Source organism: Garra rufa, chromosome 5, assembly GCF_049309525.1.
Source record: "Garra rufa chromosome 5, GarRuf1.0, whole genome shotgun sequence".
Classification (NCBI taxonomy): Eukaryota; Metazoa; Chordata; class Actinopteri; order Cypriniformes; family Cyprinidae; genus Garra; species Garra rufa.
In genome coordinates this window covers 7,003,421-7,024,260 of record NC_133365.1, presented here as the reverse complement: position 1 = coordinate 7,024,260, position 20,840 = coordinate 7,003,421, and the positions used below count along the sequence as shown (strand labels likewise).

The 20,840-nt window shown below is 36.7% G+C and overlaps 1 protein-coding gene across 2 annotated transcripts; it reads left to right on the top strand.

The window, feature by feature from the left end:
• Nucleotides 1-892: 892 nt before the first annotated feature.
• On the top strand, nucleotides 893-20,482 carry ythdc1 (YTH N6-methyladenosine RNA binding protein C1). Of its 2 annotated transcripts, none has more exons than XM_073841302.1 (16): nucleotides 893-1,100; nucleotides 1,758-1,859; nucleotides 2,174-2,466; nucleotides 4,246-4,630; nucleotides 10,391-10,444; nucleotides 10,531-10,625; nucleotides 10,704-10,812; nucleotides 10,889-11,006; nucleotides 11,085-11,169; nucleotides 12,278-12,447; nucleotides 15,867-15,946; nucleotides 16,310-16,346; nucleotides 16,423-16,462; nucleotides 18,949-19,014; nucleotides 19,098-19,232; nucleotides 19,397-20,482. In XM_073841302.1, the coding sequence occupies exons 1-16, from the start codon at nucleotides 1,073-1,075 to the stop codon at nucleotides 19,616-19,618; spliced, it is 2,019 nt and encodes a 672-aa protein (XP_073697403.1). In that variant the 5' UTR covers nucleotides 893-1,072; the 3' UTR covers nucleotides 19,619-20,482. The 2 variants fall into 2 exon arrangements, with proteins under 2 accessions (XP_073697403.1, XP_073697402.1); XM_073841301.1 differs by having other exon boundaries at nucleotides 19,098-19,259; nucleotides 19,397-20,475.
• Nucleotides 20,483-20,840: the final 358 nt, after the last annotated feature.

The following is a 20,840-nucleotide window of genomic DNA, read 5'->3' as shown; positions in this document are numbered from 1 at the left end:
ATTACATTTCAGTCGCATAACATCGGTTAATGGAAATGCCATCATTTTGCAATATTTTATAATAGACATTTATAAAATAGCCCCAAAGTTTTGCGCAAATCTGTAATGTACACGCAGCTTATTGCGCAAAGACTTCCATACATCACAAAAAAGTTTTTATACTCGCATGAGGTGGTTTTTCAGGCAATTTGAAAAAAAAAAGTATTTAGCAAAACAGCAGTGGAAACATTTTTTCCACATTTACATTTACATTTAAAACATATTTTTTCCCCCTCACGATAAGTCATTGCAACAGATTTTTGTGTGATTTTGGCTACATTTATTCGAATGTAACATGTAAACGCGGGGGAAAAAAAAAACATTTCCATTGCTGTTTTGCGAAATAGGCTATTCCTTTTTCGGATTTCGAAACTTTTTGGCATAGGCCAATTTTTCAATTCGCAATTTAAATTCGCAAAATTTAAGGGGTAAATACCTAATGGAAACGTGTCAATTGCTTAAAATGAGGTGGTTTTTCAGGCAATTTAAAAAAGGAATATTTAGGAAAACGTTTTTTTGCATTAGGTCACATTCGATTAGATATAGCACAAAAATCCATTGCCATGACTTATCGCGAAAGGAAAAATTATGTTTCAGTCACATAACATGCGGTTAATGGAAACGCCGTCATTTCGCAATACTTTTTAATCGACATTTATAAAATATCGTTTTATAATGGGAACGCACATATTTATAAAATAGCGCGAAAGTTTTAAGCAATTCTGTAATTGAAACGCGCATACTGAAAGATAAATTGTTCGGGCATAAATGTGTCTGAAGCGTGTCCGTGTGTATAACAAAAGCGTAATATACCTCTGAATATTTGGCAACCCTCATTCGCTGCGATGCGGGAGGAAGAGGTCCGCCATTTTAGAGCAGACACATACACAACCGAGCCACAAAACATTTAATGGTCTGTACGATTTTCTAAAAAGAACTTAGAATAAACAGAATTGTCAAGAGCAAATCTAGAAGGAGAAAGAAGGAGAGAGAGGAGGTCTTTTAAGGTTTATTCAATCCACGGGGGCCGAAGATGTCTGCCGACAGGAGAGATGAGAAAGGTAAACGATGATATTTGTGCCTGAACTAGCCAAAGATTTGTTCAAAACAAATAGTTACCTGCCTTTTTTGAGCCATTTATTTAATACAGTGGACTAATTATTTCTGCTACATTCATTTACATTTTCACTAGATGTCTAGAAAATAGTTTGTTGATGAAACACAACAGCGATCATTAGCTTAGCAGGATGCTAACGCATGTTTATCATGGAGGGCTTTGTTTATATTGAATGATTTTGGAAAAAAATGTCGCTGTTTGTTTATAAGATCTCTGTTGTCTGTCCAATCAGCTTTTAGGAACGTATCCATCAAAATAGGCCTGTTATGTTTATATGTTATGTAAAACACATTATGTAACTTAACGTTAAATATCTCAGCATAAACAATGGATGCATTTCTGCAAATGTAGAATTACAGCGTTTGCTCTTTTTACTTAAATCTGTTGAAAACTGTTTAATAGTTAACGTATTTTTCGTAAATGCTGTATTAGTTTTTATAGATATGAATTTGGTTAGTTATTGATAATCATGAGTCTGTTACTGTATTGTATTTAATACTGTATGCCATTGTGTTTCATGTTGGTGTAGGTGACCTAAACATGCCAGTATGCTTAAATGCAGTATTTGAAATAGTTTTACACTCTGTACGTTCATTTCCAGATGGGGAACTGAATGTACTGGAAGACATTTTGACTGATGCTCCTGACCAGGACGATGAGCTCTACAACCCGGAGAGTGAACATGACATTAATGAGAAAAAAGGTATGTTAATGTGCAAAACACCATTTTAAAGCTTTGCCTGATCAGATTTTGACTCACACTTGAAGTCATTTTCCACGTGTTCAAAGATAATATGACATGCTTTTTATTGGAAAGACTGAAAAAAGTAGCCTTTAAAAGTACATATAACAATGTGATTCACATGTACATGTTTGTGTGTGTTCGTATGATTGACTCTGTGTTTTCCTGCAGATCATCGACAGTGTAAACTGAGCACTAGACTGCTGATGGTTAAATGTCTGTCTCTCTGAGAGTATTACCACATTAACCACATGATTGTTTACCTCATGTCTCAGGGTCTAAAAGGAAGCACGAACGAGTAGACAGCCAGGATGCAAAGCGGCTGAGAGCGTCAGGACACACTAACAGACAGACATTAAAGAGAGCTGCCCCTTCTTCTGGGTCCAAAAAGACAAGCAGTGTCAGAGGAAGACATGCACCAGAAGACCTCTATGAAGACAGAAAGAACCATGCTGGAAGAGGGGGAGCACCCCGGGCTGATTTATCTAAAGGATATGGTGAAAAAGGCCTGTCCCGCAGCAGAGACTCCCAAAGACGGATCAAACCCCTGATGCCTGAGCTGACAGAGGTAAGACAGGACAATTTTGCCATAGATTATAAATATACATTTATTGACTTAAGTAATGTCATGTGGTGTAGCCATCAAGTAAATAAACAAGCGTGAGAGAGAGAGAATGTGTTATCATTGTCAAAATTTGTGTCTCTTATGTTCCTTAACAAAAACATTTGACGCATTTGATGAATGATTCAAAACATTCAAGTTTGTTAATGAAAATATGACGTTTTGTTCCTTTTTTAATAAATGAAATTATCTCTTCCTGAGTCAAAAATGACAGAATTTGATATTTAAATTAAGAAGATAAGGTTGTTGCAACAACAATAATTAATAAAAGCAAAGAAGCAAATGACAAAAATAGGTCAAATAAATGCAGCAAAACAAAGATACACATACTGCAATGTATGAATCAAACAGACTTTGTAAAAAATTATTTCATAGGTTTATTATTAACAAATAATTTTTTCATTATTAAAATCTAATGCGTAACATTTAAATTTTTAATTAAAATATTTATAACTGGTAATAGAATTTAGAAAAATAAAATGGAACACAGAAAATTAAAACACAATTTAGCAAAAAATAAAAAAATGTTTTAAAGGGTTTTAATAAAGATCAGAAGAGAAGAAAAGGGGAGATGAAGTTTTTAAGTGCTTTATTGGAAGAATAAATTAGATTGTGTGCATAATCCAGTGTAATAATTAGATAAATTATTAGATATTGCTGAATTTACTGTCTAAATTATTTCTCCATGCTCATCATCTTTAAAAATGATGTCCAGTGAATTGGCTGGTGTCTGTGAATCATTAGTATCTATTATTTGTGTTTTTTTTCTTCAACATTTTGTTGTTTAGTAAAGCATATCTCTAAAAATTTGTGTATGAATTGTGTTAAACTGTTATCACTATTCTATCTAGTATTATTATACATGTACCTGGTGAGCTTTTAAATGGAGAGTGACCGAGACTGAGATTATACAGTTGAAGTCACTTACACCTGGCAGAATCTGCAAAATGTTAATTATTTACCAAAATAAGAGGGATCATACAAAATGCATATTATATTTTTATTTAGTACTTGCCTGAATAATTATTTCACATAAAAGATATTTACATATAGTCCACAAGAGAAAATAATAATTGAATTAATAAAAATTACCCAATTCAAAAGCTTCAGAAGGGAAAAAAATTGAAGATAAGGGTAAATTTAACTTATGTAACATGTAATTTCTTCTGTAGCTTCTGAAGGGCAGTAGTAAATGAATTAAAAAATACCAAAATAAGAAAAATCTACAAATCTCCATTCTTTTCAAAAGTTTTCACCCCCGGCTCTTAATGCATAGTGTTTCCTTCTGAAGCATCTGAGCGTTTGAACCTTCTGTAATAGTTGCATATGAGTCCCTCAGTTGTCTTTAGTGTAAAAAAAAAAAGGATCTTAAAATCATGCAGTCATTGTCGGAAAGGGTTCAGATACTAAAAAATGCTGGAAAACCAACAAATTTGTGGGACCTGAAGGATTTTTCTGAGGACAAGTGGGCCGTTTAACTGTTCAGGACAAACAAAAGACTCATGAACAACTATCACTAAATAACAGCTGTGGATCATTCAAGTAACAACACAGTATTAAGTATCAAGTGTATGTAAACTTTTGAACGGGGTAATTGTTATAAAAATCAACTATTATTTTACAGCAATGTCAGTTCAAACATGTTTAAAAAATATGTTTTGTAAAACAAATCAGCATCTATGTTACACAGAAAGCATGGTGTGTAATGCAAACGGCTTTTTTCAGAAAATGCGGAGGACAAGTGAGGACAGCACGGGCAGAGCGAGTCGCTCCTCCAGAGAGGAAGAAGCTCATTCAGAAGAATATGCGACCGGCAGCTCTGTGGCTTCCTCTGAGGGCAACTGCTCGGATGTTGAAGAGGAAGGAGCCATGCAGGAGGAAGGGGAAGAGAAGGAAGGAGATGAGGAGGAGGAAGAGGATGAGGAGGAAGAAGAGGAGGAGGAAGGGGATGAAGAAGAGGAGGAGTATGAACTGGAGGAAGAGGACCCACGGGAGGGAACCGAACAGAACGACTACGACACTCGCAGTGAGGCCAGTGATTCCCAGTCTGACTCTGTGTCCTTCTCGGAGGGAGAGTCTGTGCATTCAGCCTCAGGCTCAGAGGCGTCAGGTATGAGCTACCGAAGACCGCAGTTTGGTGATTAGTAGAAAATGTCCTCCGTGTAGCATTTTCACAATCATGATCCTCATGCTCATGGTGTTGATGTTCTCTGAGAGGTTGCTAAAATACTCTGTTCCAAACCCTAGTGGGCTGCCTCACAGTCTGCTATCAACATAGGCAGCTACCTAGAAGCATTGTGAGCAAAATCTGACCTTTTTGAAACATTCTTCAAATATAATATATTTCGGGTTCAATTAGGGTTGCGAAAATGTGGAACATTTCCAGTAAATTTGGGAAACGTGCTAGAAATTTTGGAAACTTTCCAGGATTTTTTTTTAAATCTCTCTGGGATTTTTGCAAACTTTCCAGAAATTTACTGGGAATTTTTCAACCCTTTGCCAACCCCAGGTTTAATATGATAAGGGTCATTCTGTGTCAACTCAACCAGAGGTCCCCGGCTCATATTTTTTCTGAAGAAAGATAAACATGTATAGTGATGATAGCCAAGATATTAAAAGTCATTGCTGGATATTTACAATTTTGTAGAGGGAGGTCTAAATGGCAATTTTCACCTGAGATTCAGAGTCAAGTTACGGGTGGGGGGGGGGGTGACAACATGAATCACGAAAAATGGCAGCGTCATGTTGTTTTTACACAGAGATTGGTAAGTCTTTTAAGTAAAATCTGTTGACTTTAGCCATATTGCTGCATTACGTGCCAATGGTGATCGTTCAAAAATGGGGAAACGGCACTTTTCAAGTTTTTCTCCGATGTTAGCATCCCTGTAACTCAAGAAGTATTAAAGATATCTTAATGCCCTTTTAAATATTGGGTCTTAAGAAACACGTTTATTTTTAAGGACCTATATGATTTGCTTCTAGAGATATTGGAATTTCAATATGGCTCCAGGAGTGGTCAAAAACCCAATGTGGGTCAGTTTGCAAAAAAGTATTCTGTTAAAGGGGAATGTTTGAGGAACGAATATTGTTGAAACTAGAGATGTCAATTCCTTCCTTTCAAGACAACTGCATTTAACATACCTGTTAAAAAAAGTTTTTGGTTGATGTGACGCGTTGTAGTAGTAATGCTGTAGTAGCAGGTGTTGATATTTTGCAGAGGCAATCTTTTGTTGCACTGTAACATCATACTGAGATAAAATGTGGCTAATCAGATGGTTTTGAGTTCTGAAACTTACAGAATGTGTATTTAGTCAAATGATCTCTTGTTGAAAGATCAGAGAAATTTGTTTTCTCAATTCAATGACCCTTATGAAGTTTTGTAAACCATGAACGAGCCAACCAGCTATGAGGAGAGTCACATCATTACAAACCTCTATTTGAAGACAAATGTATTTGTAAATCTGACATTTTTTGTATTTCACAGCTTTAGCCCCGGTTTCACAAAGTTTAAGCCTAGTCCTAGACTAAAAGCTGTTTAAACTGAAAGAAACTTGCACTGACTGATCTTAAAATATATTGGTGCCTTTGTTTTGTCTCAAGATGCACATTAGTAATATTTTTTACTAAGCACGTTTATAAAAAAAAAAAAATACAAATAATTAAATGTCCTAATTTAACTATTGCCTAATCCTGGCTTGGTTTAAGCCTTGTCTGTGAAACCGGGCCTTAGTATATTTGGTATAGCATGATGAAACTTGAATTTCTCATTTGCTGTGCTTTCACTGGGAGTAAGCTTTGCCTACAAGCTCTCACATTTAAGGCCATTAAAAGTTTTAAATATGTTAAATAGTAAAAGAAAAATCTTAATGATAATATTAAGGGGTCTTACAGTTGAGTACTGAAAGACGAGAATCACAATAGGGCTGGATTAAACTTCAAAAGGCAAAGATGTCATTGAATAAAAATATACGTACTGCACGTTTCATAGTCAAAACGCCACACGGATGTCTTTATATGAATGTATCTGAAGGGAACCGACTGTCCTCAGAAAGTATCGTCGGTATTTTCATTTCATGCCTGATAAAACTGCATTAATGCTGCTTTGTATACAGCCGTTAATAGGGAAACCTTAATATTTCAGAGCTCCTAAAGCGCGCCCTCCTGACAGAGTTAATGTGAAAGAAGTTAACGTGCCTTCTAAAAATATAAACTATTAAGACAGTAATATTTATGTTTTGAATAAATATAATAAATTATATACTTAATTTATCCCTTTTAAATGGTATAAAGGCTGAAATGCCATTGTATAAGATTTTGTAATTCTGTATCTGAATTATAAATCATTTTATGACCGAATATTATATTGTACATTGTCCAACCCCACTCATACTGTGTTCATTTTACTTGCTCTTCAAAATAAAGAAATTGCCTTTAATTATAAACTAAATAGTGAAATAAAATTCCTTCCTTGATATTTGTTTATATTTGTGTATTGAAAACATTTTTGATTGACATTTAGACTCCTATCTGATTTTCTATATTTAAAAAGAAAATAGTCTTTTTTTTATTTGGGCTAGTTAAATTAATTTTCGGGCTACCAAAATATGAAGAGTACCTGCCCGAAGGGCTACCGGAGATTTTGAGATTTTGCGAGCCCTGATGTGCAAAAGAACAATACGAACAGGGTTGCCAGGTTTTTACAACAAAATCTGCCCATTTGCTTCTCAAAACTAGCCCAATCGCATACTGAGGGGTAAAGATCATGTGAAAAACAGTCTGCGGCAACAGTGGAAAAATTCCAATTCTAGGGCTGCACGATTAATAAAAGGCGATTGTCATTTGCATTTTGTCAGTAAAGCCAGTTGTGTAATCATTCAGCAGCGCTCCGGCTTCGCAGTTGGATGATGATATGCGCATCTTTGGTTTATAAGAGCAATAAGTGCATTCTGTTTGATCATTCCTTATGCCGGTCACTATAGTTCGTTGTCAAATTGCTTAGTGAAACTGAAGCATTTCTGCTGAAATGATGGAATTTGCCGGCATTTTGGTGCTGTTTTATGAATGGCCTCTTACCGTTAAAAAGCCAGAATGCTGTTGCCTGTGTGAACAGCATATTTCTGTATTTACCATCGTACTGCTAATTTTCCAGCAATTTACCAGGATTGCTGTTTGAAAGGGGCTAATGAGTAAGGGGCTGTTTGCGTAGCTTCTCAGTGAACTACAGCGCTGTGTAGTAAATGGCGCTACATCTGAAAGCATGTGAAAATACCACATTTAATATTTTTTTTTTTACTCTGAGTTTGAAATAAATCCTTCTTTGAGATGATGTGGCTTCTAACTCAGAATAAGGCACAACATATTTCATAGTGTTCTAAGCAGTGCTAAAAGCATTGCATTATAAATATTCTTTATTATAATGAAAATTACAATAATAAGAACTGAGATAAACCATATATGTGACCCTGGACCACAAAACCAGTCATAAGGTTAAATTTTACAAAACTGAGATTTATACATCACATGAAAGCTCAATAAATACGCTTTCTATTGATGTATGGTTTGTTAGGATAGGACAATATTTGACCGAGATACATCTATTTGAAAATCTGGAATCTGAGGGTGCAAAAAAATCAAAATACTGAGAAAATCACCTTTAAAGTTGTCCAAATTAGGTTCTTAACAATGCATTTTACAAATCAAAAATTACATTTTGATATATTTACAGTAGGAATTTTACAAAAAATCTTCATGGAACATGATCCTTACTTAATTTCCTAATGATTTTTGGCATAAAAGAAAAATCAAAAATTTTGACCCATGATATGTATTTTTGGCTATTGCTACAAATATACCCCAGCGACTTAAGACTGGTTTTGTGGTCCAGGGTCACATATTGTCGTAGTTGTGTCTTTTAGTCACACTGAATCAACGAAAGCAGTTTATTCTTCTGTTAATTCAGCTGAAGTGATTTCTTCTTCGAGGCGTATTTGGAGTTTCCGCACTAAAGCGCCCTCTGGCCTTCGGATGAAAATTTACTGCTGATCACAGAGCCGTGGTTCACTGAAAGATACGCATGACAATTGCAGCTTCTGCCTAATTGCGATTTTGAGTTCATTTCAATTTTTCATGCAGCTCTACTTCAGTGGGAAAACTGTGGACTTGGCAACACTTGTGCAGCAGGCTGTTATATGGAAGTAAACATGGAGGACATAAAGCAATTGTGCATATATTTATCGTTTGAGCTGCCGCAGAAGTCAGCGAAATTATGCGCAGGCAGTATAAAAAAATAAAGAGAAGGATGTGACAACTTATTTAACTATAATGCAAGCCCTCATTTTGCTTGCAATGTGTTGTGACTGTAATGCATATGATTTCTGACACATCACTGTACTACCTTTCGCAACGGTCTTGATAACTTTGGGTATGTCAAATCACAAAAAAAGTTACTCATGAGCACAGAATCGTGACACATGTTCGATGTGGTCACATTGCAAAACATCTGACCCGTATTGAATTTGGTACCACATACGGAAGCGGCACAAATCGGAATTAAAAAGATCAGATTCCATGTGGTTTGTGCCGTTCACACTGTCATGAAAAAACAAATCCGAGTCACATGTGAGCAAAAAAATGGATTTGAGCTACATTGGCCTGCAGTGTGAACATAGCCTAAGATAAGAGAGTTTTTTTGGAAAGCATTTTAGGATTTCATTTTGCAACTCTTTTGGAGCTTGCAACCATTTCAGCCACCTTCACATCAGGAAAGCCTCTGTGATGCCTCCAACTTTGCCTAGGTTGGCAGTTCACTGGGTTTTGGAGCAGACATGCAGATAAAAGACCATGAAAATGCTTTATTACGTGTCCATTAAATATACAACTGTATTCTTACCTGTGACGAGTTGATCTCACGTTGTTAGAAGTTTTCACTACGGGTCGCTACCTGGCTGTGTTCGTCAAAAGACAGAAAAACAATTTGGCTAGAAATTGGAGCCCTATAGATCTTAAATAATCCTTGATATTCTAACATAAGGGACGTGTTCTCCCGTTTACTGTTCAGATGAGGGAAGCAAAGCCAAGAAGCACGCTAGAGGGATATCACCAATCGTTTTTGATAGAAGTGGAAGTTCAGCTTCAGAATCCTATACAGGTATTAAAGAGTCCCTTAACAATACTAATAAAACGATTTCAGATTAGGCTTTAGTCATTTGAGTTAATTCAGCAGTGTAAGCTGACTTGCCTCTGCCCTGTTGGCTTTCAAAGAAAAGGCTAAATTGTAAAATTAAATGTACGGAAAGGCTAATATATAGTCGGCTGGTCAAAATAAACCATGACACGGGTTTATTTTGTGATGATAACCAACTTGACTATGTTGTCCCATTTATTACAGAGCTAGTTAGAAATAAATGAACATGGATTGAGTGAAACTATGCAAGAGTAGAATTCAAGTTGATCAGCTGAGCTGTCAGTCTTTTGAGATTTGCAGAGAGATGTCTGAGTTTCTTAGAGCAGTAAAAAAAAGTTATAGTTATGGTAATGCAAGGGTAAAATTAAGATAAAATTGATTGTATATGGTGATTGGCTTAAGTGTAGATGGACTGATCCTTGGCGGAGCAGGTCAGATTACAGATGGCTGAATCATAATTGTATTTATACACACCTGATGGCAACCTGACATAGTGTAAATTTCCAACAACTACATTTTGTCTAATCTTACACTATTGTGTTAAGCTTGTGGGAATGATCTTTGTTTAAGCCAGTTGTACTGCGTTCATATTCTATAGGACCGGTCAAAATCATGGGCCACCAGCAGCAGCAGCGCATGTTTCTTTTTGTATTATAAATGTTAAAGCGTAGTGTTTTTCACTTTTAGGATCTGAAAAGAAACATGAAAAACTGTCCTCTTCTGTCAGAGCTGTGAGAAAGGGTAAGAAAATCAGTTAACATTCAGATCATTTTTACTGACTTCAGTTACTGCTTTTGTGACCTTTTCCCCCTTTTGTCTTTTTAAAGATCAAACCAGCAAGCTGAAGTATATCCTGAGAGAGGCCAGGTTTTTTCTAATTAAGAGCAACAATCATGAAAACGTTTCCCTGGCTAAAGCAAAGGTAAGCCACTTACAGCACTGTTTGAAGAGACTCGAGTTTAACGGAGGCATTAACATGGTGTGCGTGATCTCTCCACAGGGTGTTTGGTCCACTTTGCCCGTCAACGAGAAAAAGCTCAACGCAGCTTTTCGCTCTGCTCGAAGTGTTGTGCTCGTCTTTTCCGTTAGGGAGAGTGGGAAGTTTCAAGGTATGTCTTACAAATGGTGTCTAACATTTAACTCTGTTTTGCACCTGCTAACTCATTTAGTGTGGTTTTATTTTAGGTTTTGCTCGACTCTCGTCTGAATCTCATCATGGAGGTTCTCCCATCCACTGGGTCTTGCCTGCAGGCATGAATGCCAAGATGCTTGGAGGAGTCTTTAAAATTGACTGGATTTGCAGGTAAAAACCAGGGTTTTTGTTTACTTTTTTTGTAGTTTACAGTTACTGAGCTACTAAGGTTTTTCTTTCTGTTTGAAGGCGGGAATTACCTTTCACCAAAACGGCTCACCTCTCCAACCCATGGAATGAGCACAAGCCTGTGAAGATTGGACGTGATGGACAGGTTAGTCGTTTTAATGGGAAACTCCCTCTGTAACCCAGTTTATTCTCTTAATAATTTCTTTCTTACATACAATGAATCCAAATTGTTCAAGGCTCAACAATAATATATATTTTTTTTGTTGTTTTTTTTTTACCCTCCCTGCTAACTTTTTTTTTATACTTGAGGGGGTTTTTTTTAAAGAAAAAAAACAGTAATCATATTGCTTCAAAGGCAAAGCAAAGTGCACACTTCGATCAGCTCATGATCTGGTGTTTTCTGTGCCTCAAAACGGATCAGTTTACTCTGAATGTATGCGTTGTTTATTTGTTTTATTGCATGTTTGGGGATGCAGCAGCCACTAGTTATGCCTTTTTGCAGCAGATGATTACAGCATTTCACTAGATTTGTAGTGAGACACGTTATTGTAAGCCTGTTTTCCTTCAAAATAAAAGCTCTACTGCTGTTTCCGTCAAAATAAAAGCAGTCCAAATTTAAAATATCTACTTCAAGTGTAGAAATTAGGAATTTTGCTACTGTAGATTAAAGCAAAAAATAATATACCCATGAATGATTTATTTTTATTTGTTTTACAGTGCAGTTGTTTTACAGTATATGTCTATTTTTGTCACTTGTTGTTGTTATTATCTCTAAATTGTTTGCCTTTCTAAAACACCAGTGTGAATGTAATTTTGACTGAGACAGTATATCACAAATAAAAAGAGGGTCCCCTTTAAAATTCAGGTACAATTCACTGATATTCTTTTCTCTGACTTAAGTTTTCTTAGTTAAGAACATTGGTTGGAGCTCTTAATTTTGAACTCTCAAAGTGCTTTAAATTAGAATAGTTTAATTAAAAAATGTATTAAATTCCCATTTTTTCCAAGACGATAAACATCATATCATGGATTCATATTGCGAAATTATTGTATTGTGAGATTTTTTTTTATGGTTACATGCATAGTTGTTTTTGATTAAATAGAACCCAAATAAAGTTTTCCTGTCTACTTCTAGCCTCTCATCCCATGTCGTTTTTAGTCTCAGGTAATTTGGTCAGTTAATGTTAAATTAATTTTCTTTCTTTTCTCTGCTTCGCATGATCTCTTGGACCTCTGCGAACGTCCGTCTACAGGAGATCGAACTAGACTGCGGGACACAGCTGTGCATGCTCTTCCCACCCGACGAGAGCATTGACTTGTATCAAGTCATTCACAAAATGCGCCACAAGAGGAGGATGCACTCAGAGCCTCGATCTCGGGGCCGACTACCCCACAGAGAGCCCGTCCCTCGGGACATGGGAAGGTTAGAAATGTTCTTTGGACTGATAGTGCGCACTTGTGTCCCTGTCACCTGGTGCGAAGGGAGCAAGTGTGTGTTTTTGCCACCTTAGCATTTTTCCACCTTCGTCTCCATCGTCACTTGAGCGAGGGTCAGAGAAGAGCCACGAACCAAGCCGACCAGAGCAAACCGGACCGGCTGCGGCTTTTGTGGGGAAAGTCACAGCGTAAATCATCCGTGCTATTGTTAATGCTGACGGGAGTTAATGGGAGTTGAAATGGTGTAACGATTGACCTGACATGCCTCTGTTAACTGTTAACAACTTAAGCCTCAGAATGGTCTAGTTAACTCTGTAGTTGTAGCACTGAGGTTTGTGTCTTTGTGTAGATGAGACTGTGTTTAAATTTGTTCCCAAAGCCTTTTCTTGCAGGAGTGTCCATGGGGGATAGAGCCAGTCAAATTTGGGACTCTTTTAAAAGGAGCCTTAATAATTAAACAGAAGATGGCACATCGATTTGAGGGGCAGAAAGCAGTCGTTGTTTAAAAAAAGAGAAAGCGTTCAAGAGGAGCGTATTTTGGGACTTCTTTGCAGAGAAAAGCTCCAGTGTGTGCTTGCCGATGTAGATAGTTGAAGTGTGCGGGGTGTAGCGTCAAGCGGTGAAGGAAAGAATGAAAACAGAGAGGGAGAGACAGGGAGGAAAGGAAAAGAAAGAGCATGTTCTTCTGCAAAGCTTTGCAGTGCTTATGGACTCGAATCGCTCAGAGCGCTGCTTTACATGAACTCTGTTCCATACCACAGTGCTCAAAATGAGAAAAATGGCCCCAAAAAAGGACTTAAACGCATCCCTACTTTCTCCAGACAAACATTGAGGAAGTTTGTTGGTTTGCATTGTCTGGCCCCCTCAGCCCCATCTGACGGACACCAGTTCGGATGCGTTACGCGTGTACGCGCCCCTCCCCTTTCCCCACCCTCTTTGTTACCAAAAAAAAGCCCCTTCCTCTCAATCGATGGGATGTTCCAGCTGGTGGTAGGTAGGCGGTTTGGTTTCCCTCCTCTGGACTAAAGATGGTGTAAAATGATGCCTCCACCCTTCCCTTCTTCTGTGTTTCTCTGAGCCCTCCATGGACTGGTACCCCAAGAGAAGGGTTATTTCCAGATGTCTGGATCTTCTCTTGGTCTTTTTGGTTTGCTTTGCAATGGACTGCACCACTCCTTATCACTCCCCCTTCTTCTGCTTTACCGAGCCCTTCCGTTTAAAATGTGTTAAAGCATAAGATGGACTTTTAAATGAACTTTTACTCTTTAAAGTATTTGCCAACGTTAGCAGTCACAAAACTACAAGAATGCGGTATGTCACACTCTCAACCAGATTTTATTGTTCTCCACTGTAGATACTGTTTTTTTCTTTTTGACATATTGGGTTTCTTACCATATGTTAGAATTACATTTTCACAAAGGGCATTTATTTATTGAGTATTTGTTCGAGTAGTTGAGTTTAGGAAAAAGATTACTAGAAAAAGAATCATGGCACAGTTGAATGCATTTGGCTTTTGGGCTTCGGGGCACACAGCAAAAACTAGGCAAACTTATACAATTCTGAGCAGGGCTCTACGGTAACTTTCAGGTAAATCTCAGTATTTCTTTTTTTAAAGGGCTAACGTTAATGCTGACACATACCTGGCATTTGAAAAGGTTTATTAGCAAACTAATGTCTTTGTCAAGTAATATGTGACCGTGGACCACAAAACCAGGCATAAGGGTAACTTTTTCGAAATTGAGATTTATACATCATCTGAAAGCTGAAAAATCTTTCCATTGATGTATGGTTTGCAAGGATGGGACATATTTGGCAGGAGATGCAACTATTTGTAAACCTTGAATCTGAGCATGCAAAATATTGAGAAAATCACCTTTAAAATTGTTCAGATGAAGTTCTTAGCAATGCTTATTACTAATCAAACATTACGTTTTGATATGTTTATGGTGGGGAATTGACAAAATGTCTTCATGGAACATGATCTTTACTTAGTGTTATATTTTGGCATAAGACAATCGATATTTTTGACCCATACAATGTATTTTTGCCAATTGCTACAAATATACCCGTGCTACTTACGACTGGTTTTGTGCTCCAGGGTCACATATAATATTGAAATATATATGGATATCAACTTCAGAGTCTGGAAGCACATTTTTATGAACTTGACTGGCAATATCAAAAATGCAAAACGCCAGAATGTCCCATAAACATAAGTAGCTTTTTGATTTTGTCACCTCTCTGTTGACCCGATTGGAAGACAATGAAAAGCAGCCGAAGCGCAGTGTGAAACCATTTCCCATTAAGAGTAAATGCACTGGGGAGTTTATTCTGATGGTGTTCCTCGAGTGATTTCACATTCATGGGTGTCCAAATAAGTTTTCACATATGAACACGGTGTAATGCTCACACTGTAGAGCTCTGCTGAGGATTGAGCATTGATAGAACATCAGTCAACATCAATACGGCTTTAGTATTTAAGGGTTCGGTACAAGTACAACTCAAGTTCCTCAAGTTCCTTTTCCTGCAAATTTTAGCTCCAACCCTAGTCAAACACGCCTAAACAAGTTCATCAAGGTCTTCCACGGAAGTTTGATCAAGGTTGGAGCTAAACTCTGCAGGAAAGTGGACTTTGAGGGCCACAGTTGAGAACTTTGTGTTTTGCTCTTACAGCAGCATTTGTGGCATTGTGTTGATTACCACAGATAATGTGACAGTCCTTTTTGATATGCTTCCATGTAACATGCAAATGTTATCTGCTTTATATGCTTATTTACTCTTGAAGCTGTGTATTTGAATATTTTTTGATGCATCTTACAACTTGATACACTCTTAAAAACAACACTGGTGGTGAGATATTGAAAACACAGCATGATGCACAATGTTTCTGAATGTGCATGGCTTTGATGACCGCTGTGAATGAGATAAATGTGAAAAACTTTTGATAAGGGTTTTGCCACCAAATCAAATGTGCAAATGCACCACTCTTACATATATAACAAATGAAGCCATTTAATAATTAATGATTCCGATCAGTGCTGTGTCACAAATGCTGTCCGATTACTTTATTGCTTGCATTGAACCCAGAATGCTAAGATTTTAAGCAAAGAAAGATTGTACATTTGGTTTGTGTGAATGCACAACACGTGCCTACAGCCATGTTTTACTTGGTGTCATGTAGTTTAGCATTCATTAGGTTGCTCACCGGTTAATGTTATTCAATTGACCAAAGTGCTTTACTATTAACTCAAATATTAGATTGTACAATGAAGAAGAAATCTCAACAAATATGTATTCTTGTACCCACACACTGATAACTGAAGGTCATGTTGTTTGTATGGTTCATGTCTGTCTGTTTTTTCAAATCAGTGCCATGTTTCACATTAATGTACCTGGTTTATGTAGGCGTCGTCCAGAGGAATATGACATGCACAACCGGAAGCGGCCCAGGATTGATTACACGCCAGAATTCCCTCAGAGACCAGGTCAATATCCGCAACATGTAGAGCTCTCCTTTTCTTCTCTCTCGCTCTTCAGTGGTCTGCTATCTGAAAGAACGCCACAGTAATGTGGCACAAAAAGTTTTTCTTTCTACCCTTGTTTGCCACTTTATCGTGACTTGTGTTTTAAGGTTGGTACCTTAGGTGACAGTTGTATTTCTGCATAGTAAGTATGAAAGCTAAACTGCACTGATCTGGAGTTTCTAAATGTGTTTCGCCAAGATGGTTGTAGAGTTTTGGGGCTTTTTAAATAAGATTGTTCTTTTGGGACTTTGGGTTTTATTGCTTGTGTTTTGTGATGTGCTTTTCTGTAATTGACAATCTGTGTCATTTTTGCCATTTGTTTAGGTTTTATGCAAGACCCTCGCAATCCACCGGTGGACAGGTTGGTGTTGTTGTCTTTCTCTCTTATCCTTCGTTTGTAAATGGGAGTTGTATTATAACCTATTGTCTTTTCACAGGCGCTTCTCTGGTGTTAGAAGAGACGTGTTTCTCAATGGAGTAAGTTTTTGTTTTCTTCACTCTTAAATCAACATGAAATGCCATTCACAACCCATTTTCTTGCCAGTGTTATATTACACACTGTAAGCGTTAGTCAAAATAGCTAAAATCACAGCACAGCCATTGTGTTTACCTTATGTGTATGATGATTTTGCAATATAATGTCACAGTTGTAAATCAGGATGTTTTTTGCCATGTACAGCAGCAGCTTGGAAAATGGCTTGCAAGTGACTTAATAGGTTATGTTTGATTTACTATTTCATTTTGTTTCCGTTGTCTGACAACAGAAACCAAAATAAAAATTTGGCTATATTTAAATACAGTATGTGAGCACAGAGTAGGTGAGAAGCAAAGGGCTGACACTAGGCAGTAGGGCTGGGTATTGTGACCAATTCGGCGATTCGATTCTTATTGTTTTTGGTTTCGATTCGATATCGATTAGCTATCAATATTTCATTTAAAATGTTAGTTTTGCAGACATGGGATCCATATTTTGATATAAATGCTGGTAACTGAAACTCTCCTACTTAAGTTTATTACTGAAATACACATCTACATTAATAATAGGGTGCACACAGTTGTTTATTTTAAACAACTTTTATTTTAAGTGAACACACAAGAAGTCATAAATACGTGCATCCATTGTACACCATGTAAACAAACTGCAAAATGCACATTACTGTAAAAAAAATAAAAAGACTGTAAATGCGCAACAGTGAAATCTATTAAGAAATTCAAAACGTTCAAAACAGGCCAATCATAATACAAAACATTCTAACTGTCCATAAAACTAACAGTTCTTAACTACAGCCTAATCATTTTTGATCACCAGATTTTTCTGCAAAAAAAGCAGCTGATGGTGACACCTTCAGGACGAGAGGTGAATATTCATATCCTCTTACGTGAAGCTGAAGCACGCGCATTAAGAATCGATTCGGGGATTTCCCGAATCGATATCGTTGCGTTAAATTGAAGATCGATTAAAATCGGAGAATCGATATTTTTTACCCAGCCCTACTAGGCAGAATGCAAATATGATGCAATGATGTGGTAAATATGCTAATTAATGTATGACATCATTTAGTGACTTCCTGTGCAGGCTTTAGATATTTTCCTTTTTAAATGCTTGGCAACCCTGTGCACAATGTGGCACTTTAATGCAGGCAAATGCATTTAAACAGGGTTCGTACAAGGATGGTTGAAGTATTGAATTGGATTTTGTGTAATTTAAGGCCTGGAAAACCCTTGAAAATAGCTATTCCTAAAGAGGTAGTTAAAAAGTGCTTGAGTTATTTAAAGACAATGTATCTCAAGAATAAGTGTTTCATTTTTATATATATCTTTAACATTTTTTCAATTAAAAAAACGAAATATGTTTTCCACTTATTTCAGTTAATAAAACTTCAGATCGTGAATCATTTAATTTAGATTGGAACTTCACATTAATGTGAATCATTTGATTCAGATCGAGACTTTAGATCACGAATCATTTGATTTAGATTGGGACTTCGGAGCAGGTTTGTGAATCATTTGATTTAGATTGGAACTTCACATTAATGTGAATCATTTAATTCAGATTGAGAATTCGGATCTCAAATCATTTGATCTTTATCAGGACTTTGGAGTAGGTTCATGATTCATTAGATTTTTATTGAGATTGGAACTTTACATTAATGTGAATCATTTGATTCAGATCTAGAATTCAGATCTCAAATACTTTAATTTATATTGGGACTTTAAGATCAGAACTATACTTTATAGCGGGTTCGTGAATCATTTGATTTAGAACGAGTCTTCAGATCACCGATCATTTGATTTAGATCAGGACTTTGGAGCAGGTTCCTGAATCATTTGATTTAGATTGGAACTTGCATTAATGTGAATCATTTGATTCAGATCGGAACTTCAGATCGTGAATAATTTGATTTAGATCAAGACTTTGGGCCAGGTTTGCAAATTATTTGATTAAGATGGTAACTTTACATTAATGTGAATCATTTGATTCAGATCGAGAATTTAGATCTCAAATAATTTAATTTAGATCGGACTTTAGAGCAGGTTTGTGAATCTTTTGATTTAGATTGGAACTTCACATTAATGTGAATCATTTGATTCAGATTTAGATCGGGACTTCGGAATACGTATAGCAAATCATTTGTTTTAGATCAGGATTTTGGGGGATTTTGGGGGATTTTTAGATTTTTTTTAACAGTAGAAAACATCAAACCATTAAGGCAGTAAAAAACATGCAATTTTTATTTGAATTTTAATTTGAAAGAGGTGAGATATCTGATTGAAGTCCTTGAAAATCAAAAAGTAGTGCTTGAAAGTATCTGTATGAACCCTGTTTAAAGGCAAACCAAATTAATTTTACATTAATTTCATGTTGACTTGGATTTCTAGTTTGCTAATTCTATAAAAATCTAATTATAAATCTGTTCTATAAACATTAATAACATTAAGTTAAATTGTTTTTGTATTTCTAGTCTTACAATGACTATATGAGAGAATTCCACCACAGCATTGGACCTCCACCCCCATGGCAAGGAATGGTAAGACTGGACATATTCCAGAGTTTTCCATATCTGTTACTCATAATCCATGTGTTTAAATTCCAACACTGTTTTATCCAAAGGCCCCATATCCTGGAATGGAGCATCCTCCTCAGCACCCATACTACCAGCATCATCATCCTCCTCCACCGCAGGCTCACCCACCGTACTCCGGACACCACCCCATGCCCCATGATGCACGCTTCAGAGAAAAGAGGGTTGTGCGCTCCTTTGCCTCCAGTTTGGTAATGTTTAGTTGTTTAAAATGGCTCAGATACTACCATAGTGTTGTTTAGATATCAGATCTAAACATCATTTATAAACTGAGCCGATGTGTGATTTTATGATTACTTATTCCTACTTTAAAACTTTGGTTTGGCAGCATGACTACGACATGCGTGTGGACGATTTCCTGAGACGAACGCAGGCGGTGGTGAGCGGACGTAGGAGCCGACCGCGTGAGCGAGACCGACAGAGAGAGCGCGACCGGCCACGGGACGGCCGTCGTGACAGAGAACGAGAGCGCGGCAGAGAACGGGACCGTGAGAGAGAGCGGATTCGAGACCGCGAGAGGGAGAAGGAGAGGGGCCGATACCGGAGATAGGGGAGAATTGTTTTAAACCGGTTTATATTTTCCCTTGTTTTTTTTTTGTTTTATTTTCTCCTTTTCATTTTGTAGATTTCATTTATTGTTTTGTTTTTTTAATACAGTTAAAGTTCATCAGAAAGCTGAACTGAATCTTTCTGGGCATTTTAAAAAAATGTTTCTCAATCTCATGCCATTGTTAGCATCATGCATGCAGTGCATTAAAACTTAACTGTGAAAACCAAAAAACATTTTTACCCTCAATTTTTTTTATTTTCTATTTTTAATCATTGGTTCTGTAGTTGGTCCAGCATTTTTGAGAAGGAGCTGCTCTCTATGTATCTTTTTTTTTTTTTTCCTTCCCACTTTCAGATTGTGAGCCAGACTGTCCGTTCCTTACATGGCTTTTGCAGTTTTTAGGTGTTTGCTAACTCAGCGCTTGTCTTTTGTGATTTCTGTTGTACATTTAAATAAGGTCATAGGTGCCAGTATTCCAAGGCACTGCTAAATATGACTGTTGTATCAAGTATGTTTCTTTAGCTTTGTCTGAAGGCAGGCTTGTTTTCTAGTGTTTTGATCGGGAAGTGGGTAAATGCTCCCACGCTTGCTTCTTGTCCAGTGAAAAGGATAAATGTCATGAAGGTTTGTAAATTGACTTAAGCCATTTGTTGTTGGAGTATCTGTTGGATACTGGATGGATACATTTTGTACAAAACAAAAAATAAAAAAAGTGTCAAAAGTGAATTGCTTCTGTTTTGTCTTTATATGAATAGAACATTCACTAAAATTAAAAATGCATCACTCAATAATACATAAATTATACATTTGTTCAAAAAAGGGAATCGGCCTCTAGGCTTCCATGAAGACCCCATTTTATTGCATCTGTATATTTTGGTGTCTGGATCCTTAAAAAGTCCTAAATAAAATTTTCAAAATAAAAGTCCTTAAAATGAGATTTGATCGGTCTTAAATGGTTTTGGTCACATTTATGCTAAAATATCTTAAGTCTAACAGACTGAAGTTTTTTTCCCCCCTGCAGTAAAAACTACCTTTTTTCTGTGTATAATATTCTCAATTTTTAGGGGAAAGTTACTTTTTAAAGTAATGCATTTCAATATCGAGTTACTCCCTAAAAAAGTAACTAATTATGTTGTGCGTTACGTTACTTTTTAAATCTGGACAGGGCTTGTTAGTTTATTTTAAATAAAAGTTTTTTATAATACGCAGATTTCAGAATGTA

Bases quoted from the DNA above. Each gene is read 5' to 3' on its own strand.
- ythdc1 (XM_073841301.1), top strand. From the start codon at position 1,073: ATGTCTGCCGACAGGAGAGATGAGAAAG. The intron at 1,101-1,757 runs GTAAACGATGAT...GTTCATTTCCAG, and splicing joins CGACAGGAGAGATGAGAAAG to ATGGGGAACTGAATGTACTG. The intron at 1,860-2,173 runs GTATGTTAATGT...CTCATGTCTCAG, and splicing joins TGACATTAATGAGAAAAAAG to GGTCTAAAAGGAAGCACGAA.